At 45.5% G+C, this 12,999-nt stretch overlaps 1 protein-coding gene across 2 annotated transcripts in view; it reads right to left on the reverse strand.

Annotated features, from left to right (window-relative positions):
- Window positions 1-12,999, reverse strand: part of zgc:171482 (zinc finger protein) — a 218,372-nt gene that overhangs the window by 150,417 nt on the left and 54,956 nt on the right. For both annotated transcript variants that reach the window (XM_067421599.1, XM_067421598.1), the window contains exon 2: window positions 2,432-2,536. In XM_067421599.1, coding sequence (XP_067277700.1) covers window positions 2,432-2,536 — 105 coding nt within the window. The remainder of the gene's footprint in view (window positions 1-2,431; window positions 2,537-12,999) is intronic.

Raw genomic sequence — 12,999 nt, forward strand, 5'->3', positions numbered from 1 at the left:
AGCAGGTGAAAACTGAAATAAACAGCGAGGAAAGGAAAAGAGAAATGGACAGGACAAACAATGCAGTGATATGGAAGAGACAGAAGCGTCCAGTCCAGACAGTGAAGGGCAGCTGACAGGTGACGAGGTTTCTCTCCAGACTGTGATGAGACATTAAACCCAAGCTTTTAGTCTATGTCCGTTAGCTATCCATCAGATTATCAGCCATGCGCGCACACACTCGCACACAGCATGAGAAATTGAAAGAGGAAAAGGCCCCGAGATATCCGAAAGTCCATTAAAGTTGCTCTGACAGGTGGAGAGAGTTTGGTGCGGCTCAGTCCCAGGGGAACGGCTCTAATGCGTGCTGTGGTGCGGCGAACTCATGTTATCACACAGAACATCTCTATCTGTCTCTCTGTTTTTCTCTCATTCTCTCTCTTTCCTTCTCTTGGCCTCTCCAGGGAAATGGACGGTTGATTCAGGGCCTGGAATGAACTGGTCATAGTGACGAGTTCATCCACTTGGAGTTTCTTTGAGGACACAACAGTCTTTAATGGATACTGGGGAAACTGTTGTGTATCTGAGGTGTAGGGCTGGGTAATATATCAGATAATATTTATATTTTTAAAGGGGTGATGAATTGAGAAATTAACTTTCCCTTGAGCTTTTGAAATATAAAAGGTCATGGTAATATAAGAATATAAGATTCAGAGCTGACAACTTCCTTGTTAGTCAAAGAAAAAAAGAAAGAAGCTTTTCTAGACACCAGGCCCAGAAAGCAATCATGTGCTTCATCCTGATGTCTCCTTGTGATGAAACAGCATCTCTTAAGCACGACTAATTTCGTAACCCCGCCCACCGACTCATGGAGCCGTTCGGATCACACTAGCCAGCAGCAATAAACATGCTGGAGAAGATAGCAAGATATTGCGCTATTCCTGGCTGTGGAAGAACACAGTTGCTGCATAAGCTTCCTTCTGATCCTAATATCAGGAAGGTGTGATGCTTCATTTATTTTTAATGAAGTTCCAGCTCACGTGGTGAAGACATTTTAGGCGTATTCGCTTCATTTCACTGCGGAATCATTTGTAAACCAGTCTCTGGTCGAGCAGGATTCACAGACATACTGAGATTAAAACACAATATTGGATCAGGACAGGACAGAATGGTGCAACACACTTATGTAAGTAAAACATGTTTTTAATATGTAATTGTAGTCCCAGGGTTATGTGTTTTCCAGAACGCTACGAAAACGCAAGCTCGTCGGGAGTCCGGTGATTCTCAAATAGTCAAATAATATTCCTTTCGTTATCTGTGTGTTTGTGTGTGTGCGTGCATGTGTGTGCGGTTCGCGCTTATAGTGGTGCGCTTATTCGCGCTTGGGCGGGCCAAGTAATAAAAAATTATATTCCAATCAATCACGGGTGGATGAGAAATAAATCATTGTGTTTGTTTGATAAAGACGTTTACAAGCCCCGTGATCAAGATAATCATTCCAGCTGTTGCTTTCAAAACAATTCTCCCTCATGAACTGAACTGACAGGGGAGCTGGAGCTCATTATATGCTAATCTTATCCAATCCTATATATATATATATATATATATATATATATATATATATATATATATATATATATATATATATATATATATATATATATAAAATTAATAATTAAATATAATAAGGTTTAATTAGTTGTAATGAACTTAAAATTAGCAATAATTATACAGCATTTATTCATCTTAGTCCATGTTCATTTCATTTACTAATTATTCTAATCAAAATTTAAGTGAACTAACATGACCAAACAATGAACGACTGCATTTGTATTAAGTGAGATTAACAAATACTTTAACAAATGTATTTCTCATTCCTCTGACTGGCCAAAAATCGCCCATTTTAGCCCTCTGAGGGCAAATACATAAATTTAAATAAATTAAATCTAGCCTTTGTAAATTAAATCCAGCCTCACACTGTGACATCTGAGAGCGTTTACTCAAGACGAGGGATCGCAGGGATCAGTGACAGAAGAGCTGAAGTGTTACCAGAATGAAGAATATATCTTCCTGGCTTCTCTTCGTAAACCAATCTGGCCAAACGATCCTGTTGAACAGGCACGTTCCCTCAGCTACACTGATTTTGTGCAAAGGAGTTTGTCCTCATTAGCACGCTCGTTAATCTATGCGTACTCTGTGGTCTCAGGAACCGCGTGTGAGAGATGTAAATAATGCAGGAGGATGATTATTTAATGGTCAATCATTGGATTACTTATGAAGGGGTTGTGGGTCTGAGGAAAGGTGCACTGCATTACAACTTTAAAAGCAGCGACTGAAAGATACATGAGAGAAGCATTTAGGTTACAAATGATTATTACATCCCTGATGATCAATTGATGAGGCCTGCTTTTAACGTAATGTGTGTCACTGGTGTGTCTGTGTGAGTGATTACCTCATAGTGTGCCACACGCTGGGACTCGGAGATCAGCTGAGCGTTGCAGATGTTACAGTAGCTCTCAGTGAAGAGTCCTTCATCACCAGCTCCGGCAGACTTCATCTGAACAAATACACACACACAAAGTACTGTGAAACTCATTACATGAATATGCATATAGTTGAAATGAAGGCATTAGAGCTTCCGGGGGGAAAAAAATGGTTAAAAATCGTAATGCTCCTATTGTCAGGCAAGTCTGATTTTTAGTTTAGAGGGGTTTTTGTCCACTGGTTATCTGGGGTGTATTTCCCATACATTGACGTAACATTGTTGCAAATTTGTCATTCAACCACATTACAGTTTTTTTCTGAATGCTTAAGCGCTAACCGTGATTCTTGTAGCACAATTTCTAAAACTATTAATACGTATAGCAAAACCACTCACTGAGATTGCAAAACTAAAAGCACAAACACTGGTTTGCACTCAGTTTGCAACTTTGCAACACACACTTTGCAAAACTGTAGGCACAATTCACTGCACAACACTCTTTTTGGAGAACTTTAAACACAACTCACCACTTACACTCATTTACCAAATTTCCAACACACTCCTAGCAAAATTATACACATGTATGGCTATCATTAACACTATTTTGCCAACTGTCTGGCACACTTTCACATGTGAAACCTGTTTTCGATGAATTTGTTCACTTTGCAATCAGCCTAAGCACTATAAATAAGCCACAGGTAAGCTGTCTGTGTGGAGTACAAGGAAGAGGACGCGGAGGTGAAGAAAGGGGAGGAAGAGGAGGAAGAGGACACAGAGGTGAAGAAGTAGGAGGAAGAGGAAGAGGACGTGGAGGTGTAGAAGTAGGAGGAAGAGGATGTGGAGTTGAAGAAGCGAGAGGGTTAGAGGAAGTTAGAGGAAGAGGACTAGGAGGGGAAAGAGGAAGGGTAAGAATAGTAAGAAATAGAATAACTGATGACATCAGAGCTACAATAGTGGACCATTTCATCAACCATGGGATGACCCTGAGGGAAGCTGGCCAACGGGTTCAGCCTAATTTGAGCCGCTACACTGTGGCAAGCATCATTCGGACATTTCGAAATGAGAATCGGTAAGTACTTTGTAGCACTGCCATACTCTAATGAGATGAATGCAAAAATAATGAAACTGTTACTTTACAGAATTGCTAGACGTCCGGATGCTGGGGGCAGAGGAAGAATGTTCACTCCAGAGCAAGAGACCCATATAGTGAACATGGTGATTGCGAATAATGCAATAAGACTGCATGAAATACAGCAGCGCACAATTGATAATGGCACCATCTTTCAAAATATACACAGTGTAAGCATTTCTGCAGATAAGAATGAAGCAAATTTACAGAGTTCCTTTCGAGAGGAACACAGAACGTGTAAAGCAACTGCGATATGACTATGTGCAGGTAAGCTATAGTGTCATTGGTTCTGAATTTGGAAGTGCATACTTGTAGTGTAGTGCTGTGCATGGGCCTGATGTGTTGCATTTGTTTCGTCTTGTCCAGAGAGTAATTGGAACTAGATGCAGATGCCATGGGACATGAGCTACTTTTTGTAGATGAGGCCGGTTTTACAGTTTTTTTCAATCGCTAACAAGCACGTTCCCATACTTCAGATATTTTTCTAAACTCTTAACACAGACTAACACCTACAAAACACAATTAGCCAAATGGATCATTTTCTTATCACAGACATCTTTTGTTAAATATATACTAACTCTTCATTTCAAAACAGAACACATCTTTATCTGCACACACTAACTTTACCAAAACACTGGAAAACTGACTCAAAATTTAATTATTCTATCAAAGAATAACACTTGTTCCCTTTCGAAAGGGAACTCGAGCTGCGTCAGCTGACGCTATGGGGAACGCCTCCAGCGTGACCGGTGTCTGAGCTACTATCAAACCACAGCAATCCTATTGACCGGCGACAGCCTATGATGTCATCAAGGTGCGACCAGGAAGTATATAAGGGCGCCTTGCAAACATGACACCAGCATCTTCGTCTTCAGGGACTGTTTTTGTCTGAATGCTTCAAATCAAAGGTAATCCAGATTCATTTATTTTCTGCCTGGGATTAAGAGCATGCACAGTCAAGCTCTTGTGGAGTCATTTGTTCGATTGTGTGTAATGTGAGCGAAGTTTTCAATCCGAGATCGCTCCGTTCTCGTCTAGCGCTCTTCCTGAGGGAAGAGCGTTTTTGCATCTGAGATTAGTGATGTGATCCCCGCTCACGCTGAGGCTGAGCGCGGATGCACGTCACATTCCCTCGGATGGGGTCGCCGATCGCCGCGAGGGGATGTTTCCCTCCGGCGATCTAGCGACTGACGAGACTAATCACGAATGCTCGTAGGGATGGCTGGTGAGAAGGGAAATTAATTTCTCAGCCATCCTGACTGTGTATGCTGAGCCGATGGCTGTTATGAGCGCGCTGCATGCAGGCTGCGGCCGTCATGTGGGCGCATTAAAGGAGAGATCGCTCGTTTAAACGGAACGATCGATTTCTCCCCGGCCATAAAACCGTCGGCTCAGTTGAGCTTTTCCATTCCTTCCTGATCTCCTGACTGAGATCGTGAGGGTATGGAAGAACCCATATTCAGTGTATTCACGGACATCAGCGGGTGTTAAATGCTGATGTTTGGAGGATGGGTGTTCTAGCTCCAACCCTGCCATCTGAGCTTCTTTCAACTATGTTTCAAGAAGTTTAGATGGCGGGGCATACACGGCAGCGGGTCAGCCTGGTGCTACTTTTACGCCGTGTCTGTGTTGCAAGTATACTGGGAAGACCTGCTGAGGGATCTCAATCAGGGAAAATACCCTGACCCGCGGCGCAGCTGTGCGCCATATCAGCGATAGCAGGGCCTGAGGGCCAGTGTCACAGAAGCGCGGGTGGTGGTGTCCGAGGACCCGCACACTGCTGAGATCCGGGTCCCAGGCAGGCGGGAGGCGTCACGGTATACGGACCAGTGACGGGGCCTGAGTGCCAACATTGCCTCTCATGCTCCCCGCGGTTAAGGGCGGGGCGCAAAGAGGCGGACTCCCACATAAGAGGAATAGTATCACAACGCTGTTGGCGTGAATGAAATATCCCTCCCTTAGGTGGGTGAGTTAAGAATTACATCTCATTTACTGCTCTTCTTCATTTTCTCCCCAGGCGCTTCTTACATCCGGCCCTGAGGGGGGCCATGACGATGATACTCTAGACCCCGCCTGGCTGGGCTGTGAGAAGCGCACCCTCAGGCGGTTGCGCTCCCAAACATGCATACTGTGAGTAAAACTTATGTGTGGATATCGTCGCGCAGGAGGCGAGCTGGTAAGTCCCCCTTGCGAGGGAAACATTTATTATTTATGTTGTGTGAGACTTCATGCTCCCCGCCAAGGGTTTGGGGATCACGGTATCGATGGAGGACACCATAGGGCCCTGTAGTTCCCCTGTCCGGTGGCTAGAACGATTTTTTAGATGCCGTTATGTGGTATGTCTAGAGCTAGCTTTGCTAGGAGAGAATAGCCGCCATTGTATGTACAGCTGTGCGAACAGTTTTTTTGCCTTCTCTCTGTGTGATGAAGCAGTATTGAGGCAACCGCTCATTCTTGTAGGAATGTGCTGTTGTTTTAGGCGAGTGTGCTCTCCTAGTCAAACAGGAAGCTCTTAGCCACCCCAGGGTAAAGCGGTCAACGTTGCCCCTCGTGGAATTTCATAGACGGGAGGGTGAGTTTAGGCTTACGCACGAACTACAGATTTATGTCTAGCCTCGCAGGGCTTAGACGGAGTATTATTGAGGTTTTTTCGCTTCCCCGAGCCGCGTATAATACTCTTATGTAGGCTGGCCCTCTCCGGGCCACTGCATCGGTTGGCCTAGGCTTTTGCGGGATGGGGGGCATTTCTTTCCAAAGAAGGAAAGTAATTATCGCCCGAGGCCCTCGGTTTGAATATTGCAGGGCATTTTCTTTCGCATCCCTAGTCAGCCTCCTCTTACATTAGAGTCGTCCGGCCAAGGCCCGCCCCCTTCTCTGCGTTTTGGGGTTTTTAGTAATGCAGGTTGGTGTGAAGCAGAATGAACAGCGACTTAGCCAGTGGTCGTGGGGCGGGGTTTGGCGTCCCACGCTTGTACGCAGGTGGGCTATTTTTGCGAAAACCCCGCTTACCAGAGCTTGTTGTGGCTGCCACCTTCTGGCGGCCCCTGGCCCCATCCTGGAGGATGTTGGGCCGGTGGGTAGCATATTTGTGAATATTTTTTTGCCCTCTGCTCTGTGTCTTCTGCTCCACCTTTTAGGGCTCGGGTTGAGCTGCACTCGCAACCTGCGTGCTTCTTAATGGTTCGGTCGGATGCTCCCCTGGAAGCCGAAGCATTGCCATGGCTGACGCCCTAGCGTGAACGGTAGGCCGCTGCATGAAGGAAGAGCGGCCGCCCTGACGCAGGTGACGTAAGTTGTACTCCCCTCGCTTTGAGGGTCTAGGTACTTTCTGCTGAGTACACTGCTTTTGGCAATGTGTTTAGGCTATGTCTGTAGGCACTGCCGGATGGGACTGCGTCATCGCATGGAGGACCCCGTGAGCCTCCGGGATGAAGCCAGCCCCGGGAGGGGCATGGGCTACCAGCTGGCTGTGAGCAGCCAGCTTGGGCAGTCCTGGCAGTGGACTCTGAGCAGGAGGCCTCAGCAGGCCTCCTTGCGGGTGAGTCGCGACATCGGGCCAATGTGCGCCTGGGAGGAATATCCCCGACGATGTCGGCTTCAGCAGTACCTCGTCGACAAGCAGGACCATCATGGCCTCCTTGGGGTGATTCCCCAGGTGGTAACTGGATGTCTAGGTCTTCGTCAGCCAAGCAGACAGCCACTGTCAGCCCGACTTGGAGCGGCCAGCATTCATCCGACCTGCCAGCGAGCATTCGTCGCTGGCATGGCTACAAGCCCAGTTAGTAGGCCTCCCTAGGCCTCCCTGAGGGCCTGCTTGGGTGCAGCAGGCCTTGCCGGGCTTCCCTTGAGGGGGTATTCCCGTGCTTCAGGTGTTAGACGGCAGGTAGTAGGCCTCACCAGGCCTCCCTGAGGGCCTGCTGTGGTAGCAGTAAGTCTCGTCTGGCTTCCCCCAAGGGGTCGTTCCTGGGCTTCAGTCACTGGATGATAGGTAGTAGGCCTCGCGGGGCCTCCCTGAGGGCCTGCTGGGATGCAGCAGGCCTCATCTGGCTTCCCCTGAGGGGGTACTCCAGGGAACTAGCGCTGGATAACAGTTCCTGGGCTCCAGTCACCAGATGGCAGGTAGCAGGCCTCACCAGGCCTCCCGGAGGGCCTGCTGGGTTGCAGCAGGCCTCATCTGGCTTCCCCTGAGGGGGTGGTCCAGGGCCTCGGCCACTGGGTGACAGGGATTAGGCCTCGCTAGGCCTCCCGGAGGGTGAGCCCCGGTTCCCGGTTCCTATGACAGTGAGCATGGTTGCTAGCCAGGGCGGCTAGCATGATCTGCTATCAGGTAGCAGGCCTCACCAGGCCTCCCTGAGGTCGTTCCCTGGTCTCAGTGCCGGCTACGAGTAGCCTGGCAAGTAGTAGGCCCTGCGGGGCCTCCCAGGGGGAATGAGTTCCTTGGACGGAGACACATAACTGGCTCAAGCTGACAGCTAGTGGTTCCTGCCATCAGGCTTCGGTCCTAGCCGGCAGCACCTGATGGCGGGCGCATACTCTAGCACGACGAGTTTACACTGCTGCTATGCGGTCCTTACAGGACAGGGACTTGCATAGGTTGCCTACAGCATGGTACCTACCAGGCAGGCTTAAGAGCTCCCCTCTTAGGAGGGTTGTCTGTGAGCTTACGGCCGCCTGGGCCTGGTCAGTTGGTCGTAGGCCCCTCGGGGCCTCCCTGTGAGATCAGCCTGTAGGCCTTCTCAGGCCTCCTGAGCACCCCTGTAATGTATGTGCTCGGTAGATCCTAGGATCGAGCAGCTGACTCCCCTCGCTAGCAAGGGTGGGAAAGCACTACGCTGAGCGCTGTTCTCCAGGATAGCCCGTCTCTGAGTTCCGGCCTGAGGCGGACACTGCCAGTTCGCAGTCCCTCAGCTTGATGCCTCTCCAGAGGCGAGTTTCCAGAGGCTCTGTTGTTAACAGACTGGGCTGGCAGACGGAAGCGTCCCGCATAGTGACGCCAGGTCAAGCCTCCCTGGTGGCATTCGGTGAAGTTCTTCCCGAATAGTGACTGGCTGGGGCGCCCTCGGGTCCCCTAGCCACATTCCCTTAAAGGAACCCCTTCTGTCGAACAGGTTGGTTCCAGGCCTTTGAGCGGCCGGGGTAGGGTACATGAAGGTGCCCCAAGGCCACAGCTCGGGCTATGACCGTAGGGAATGCTGTCACTGACAGCCTAATGTGATCAGAGGGGGAGTGGTTCAGGCATTTCAGTTGAATTTGCTTGTCCTGACAGTTGTCACTGCCAGTAGGCATGCACTCCCCTCGGCATGGCGGCGTGGGTATATCGTTCCCCATAGCGTCAGCTGACGCAGCTCGAGTTCCCTTTCGAAAGGGAACGTCCCCGGTTACGAATGTAACCTTAGTTCCCTGAGAACAGGGAACGAGACGCTGCGTCACTTTTGCCATGCCTCGGGGCCTGCCTGCGAACAGTCCCTTCAGACGAAGAAGCTGGTGTCATGTTTGCAAGGCACCCTTATATACTTCCTGGTCGCACCTTGATGACATCATAGGCTGTCGCCGGTCAATAGGATTGCTGTGGTTTGATAGTAGCTCAGACACCGGTCACGCTGGAGGCGTTCCCCATAGCGTCAGCTGACGCAGCGTCTCGTTCCCTGTTCTCAGGGAACTAAGGTTACATTCGTAACCGGGGACGTTTTCACTTCACAAGGTACATGCAGTCAATCAAAGTACAGCAGGATTCAAAATACTGGCTATTGTTAACATTACTAAAACTGCACAGACTTTTGTTTCAGTTTTACCAGTATTTGCATGCAAAACATGCAATCCGCCGTTTTTACACTAAATTTCTTGGTTGGGAACTGTATGTCCACATGTACAGTGTTCACATGTTCATATTCAAAAGCATTACAATAAAAAGCAATTCATTTTTTTCTTTACTCTTTACTGCAGGAGGTACAGTAGATACACTGTATGATAGAACAGAAAAAGATTTACAGTATTGTTTACAGTGAACAAAATATCAATGAAACACTGAAGAGTATTAGAAACAAAACAAAAAAAACAACAGCAAAATTCCAGATTTGAAAAAAATTTGAGGGGGTGAGAGACACTAAAAAAGGCACAAAATTACTGTATCTAATCTCTGCGATCTTCAGGGTTAGGCCACATGTTTTCATACATAACTTCTGATATTATCCAAGTTGATGCACCTGGGATAAGACCACTTGGTATGTCGGATCCACCCTTAGCAATTACGAACTGTGATGTCCCTGCAGCCAGCATCCATGGCTTCAAGGAAGGACATCTGGTCATGTGGCTGATGGTCATAAACCTTCCATCTCCATGCATAGAAGAACTCCTCTATTGGGTTGAGGAAAGGTGAATAGGGCTCCTTGACTCTCTCACTGTTCCTCTCAAAGGGAACAGTGTAGAGCTGCTTCATCCGCACTCTGTGTTTGGACAATGCCCACGTAATGGTTGTGAGGCTAATGCTATCGATATTGTCAAAAATCTCATGGTCCGCCACAATTCTAGTTTGAATATCTTGCGGTTTTATTGCATTATTTTCAAGAACCATGTCTACAATGGCAAGCTCTTGTTCATTATTGAGGAGCTTCTCCCAGAGGGTGGAAGACGTTGTATTCTTTAGAGGGACAAAACATTCTACATATGCATTCTACATATGTATGACCTTATTGACATATTGACATGTCAAGTGAGAATAGAATTATTATCAGCTGAGATATATATATTTTTTTAACTGATATCATTGCTGAAGCAGGGGTTTTATACTGTATCTAAAGTTTGGAATATTGTTTTTGCTATTGTGGGATGTTGTGTGTTAGCATTCGTAAATACAACAAAAACAATCCATCATTTTGTTGGGAGGTATAGCTTGTCTGTTAAGAAAATGTAAGCACTGTGGAAATGTGTTCAGTGAATGCATATTGTGTGAAAACGACATGAAATGTGTGAATGGTATGGCCACAAAAAAACAATGCTGTGCTAATTGTGTTTAGAGTTTTGAAAATGTGACAACTGATTGGACAAACGCTTGTTAGCGACTGAAAAAAACTGTAATCTCGAGACGTGGCAGGAACATTATTGGACACCGTGCCATCATCAATGTCCCAGGACAACGTGGTGGTAACGTAACCATGTGTGCAGCTATAAGCCAAAATGGTGTTGTTCACCATCATGCAACCATAGGCCCATACAACACTGCACACATTATTGCATTCCTGGACACCTTACATGACATGCTCACTGTTCAGAGACCAGAACATACCCGATATGCCATCATATGGGACAATGTTAGTTTCCATAGGGCTGCTTTGGTCCACAACTGGTTTACAGATCACCCATTCTTCATGGCACTCAACCTCCCTCCATACTCTCCATTCTTAAATCCCATCGAGGAGTTCTTCTCTGCCTGGCGCTGGAAAGTGGACGAGCGTCAACAGGTAGCCCTTTTACAGGCAATGGAGGAGGCATGTTGAGATATTGACCAGGCATCATGTCAGGCCTGGATACGGCATTCAAGGAGATATTTTCCCCGGTGCCTTGGACTGGAGGATATCGCATGCTATGTGGACGAAATTTTGTGGCCGGATCCAGAAAGACGTCACGATGTAGGCTGATTGTTTTTTTGTTTGTTTTTTGTGAAATTATTATTTTGTGTTCTGACTTTGTCTTGGTTTTGATGAGTGTGAATAAACACCAATACTTGAAGTTTGGATCCTTGTATGTTTACATGACACTATGACAAAAGTATGACCTCAAATTGGCATCTGCACACAGAGAAAGCAAAAGCCGGATGTGTTTTGTATTCATACCATCAGTGTGTAGTTGGCACATTGTGTGCTTAGTAGATGATGGCTTGTGTTTACTGTTTGATACAAAAACACAATTTTTATGGAGGTGTGAAGAGTTGATCTACCTTTGTTCTACAATGTTTTGATAATTGGGTGAAAGGTTTTCTTATTTGTTTGTAGAGTTTTGCAAAAATAGCCAATAGTTAAAAAAAATGTGCTTAAGCTATCAGAAAAACCTGTAATTAGCGATGTCAAACATGTGGTGGAGTAATAACTTATTTTAATGAATCTGTTTGAGATCGATTTAATGCTAGATTTGTTTTGTTTTTTGCTATAAATTACAGACATGACATCTGATGACTAATTCTAGATTTTCTCAGTTATTTTCCTTTATTACCAGATTAAATCATAGGCTCGTTCTTATGTACCAGAGCACAAACGTGCACTTTTAAAAAACGGTGCTTTAAATCTCGAGAAACTAAAAGTTGTAAATAACATCTGTATATATTCAAAAATAAATATATAGTACTGACTGTCAGCTTGCTTATTTTGTTCAAGACAAGGATTTATTAAGTCCACATGTCATGCAAACAAGAAACTAACGGCCAGATTTACTAAATAGGGCAAATTAGCATGAGAGTTGATGATGCACAAATTAAAGAACACTGACACGGCCGGATAATTTCCATTATGACCAACGCAATCTATCAGTTAGCATCTGGTTTAAGATGTGCTTATTAGGCGGTAAATAATGGCACAAAAAAACAGCATAAATTAATAATAAATTAATAATGAAGTAAATTAATATTAAATTAATAATGGCATAAATGGACGTGCACAAACCTTAGTAAATCACCTGGCATGATTCATTTAAATAATCTCCTCCCTTACAATATGCGTCTGAAAGAGAAACTCCTCCTAATGCATATGCAATAAGGTCAGCAACAAAAAGTAACTGTCTATGCCTTTTCAGTGACATTTTTACTGCGTGCAGGGCCGTCGTTTGCTATAGGCGAGCTAGGCGGTTGCCTAGGTCCACAATTGTGTTGGCCTCTAGTGCCGGCCTTAAGCTTACTTCCCATTAATCATAGAATCGGAAAAAGCGAAATACAACATAATGTTTATTAAACATGATCATCCTAGGGCGCCCCCTCAGCCACACATTTAATTAATTATCAACCTGATTATTAGATGAATTGATGATGATTATTGATTATTTGTTCAGGCGTTAGGTCAGGCAAGTGCTCATCCCTTGTGCGTTCATCAAAATGAGCCGTCTAAACCAGCGGATGCACAGGGACGGAAAAAGAGGAAGGAAGAAGATCAAAAGAAAGCTCAGTATAGAGGTAAGTCTTCTTATCTCAGCCAATACATTTTCAAACAAAATAAATACACTTAGTATTATTAATATTATCAACTAATATTGGATGTTTTAGACGTTTCATTGCTGTAACTAAGCTATCACTTGTTAACGTTACGTATTACAAACATAAATTCACTGACAATAATCTACAATAACCTACATGGATGTAATTTAAATATCAAAAGTCCAGTACATACGTCTCTTTACATTCATTATAAATGCATAAGTTCTGTTTAGT

Source organism: Pseudorasbora parva, chromosome 17 (genome assembly GCF_024679245.1).
Source record: "Pseudorasbora parva isolate DD20220531a chromosome 17, ASM2467924v1, whole genome shotgun sequence".
Lineage (NCBI taxonomy): Eukaryota > Metazoa > Chordata > Actinopteri > Cypriniformes > Gobionidae > Pseudorasbora > Pseudorasbora parva.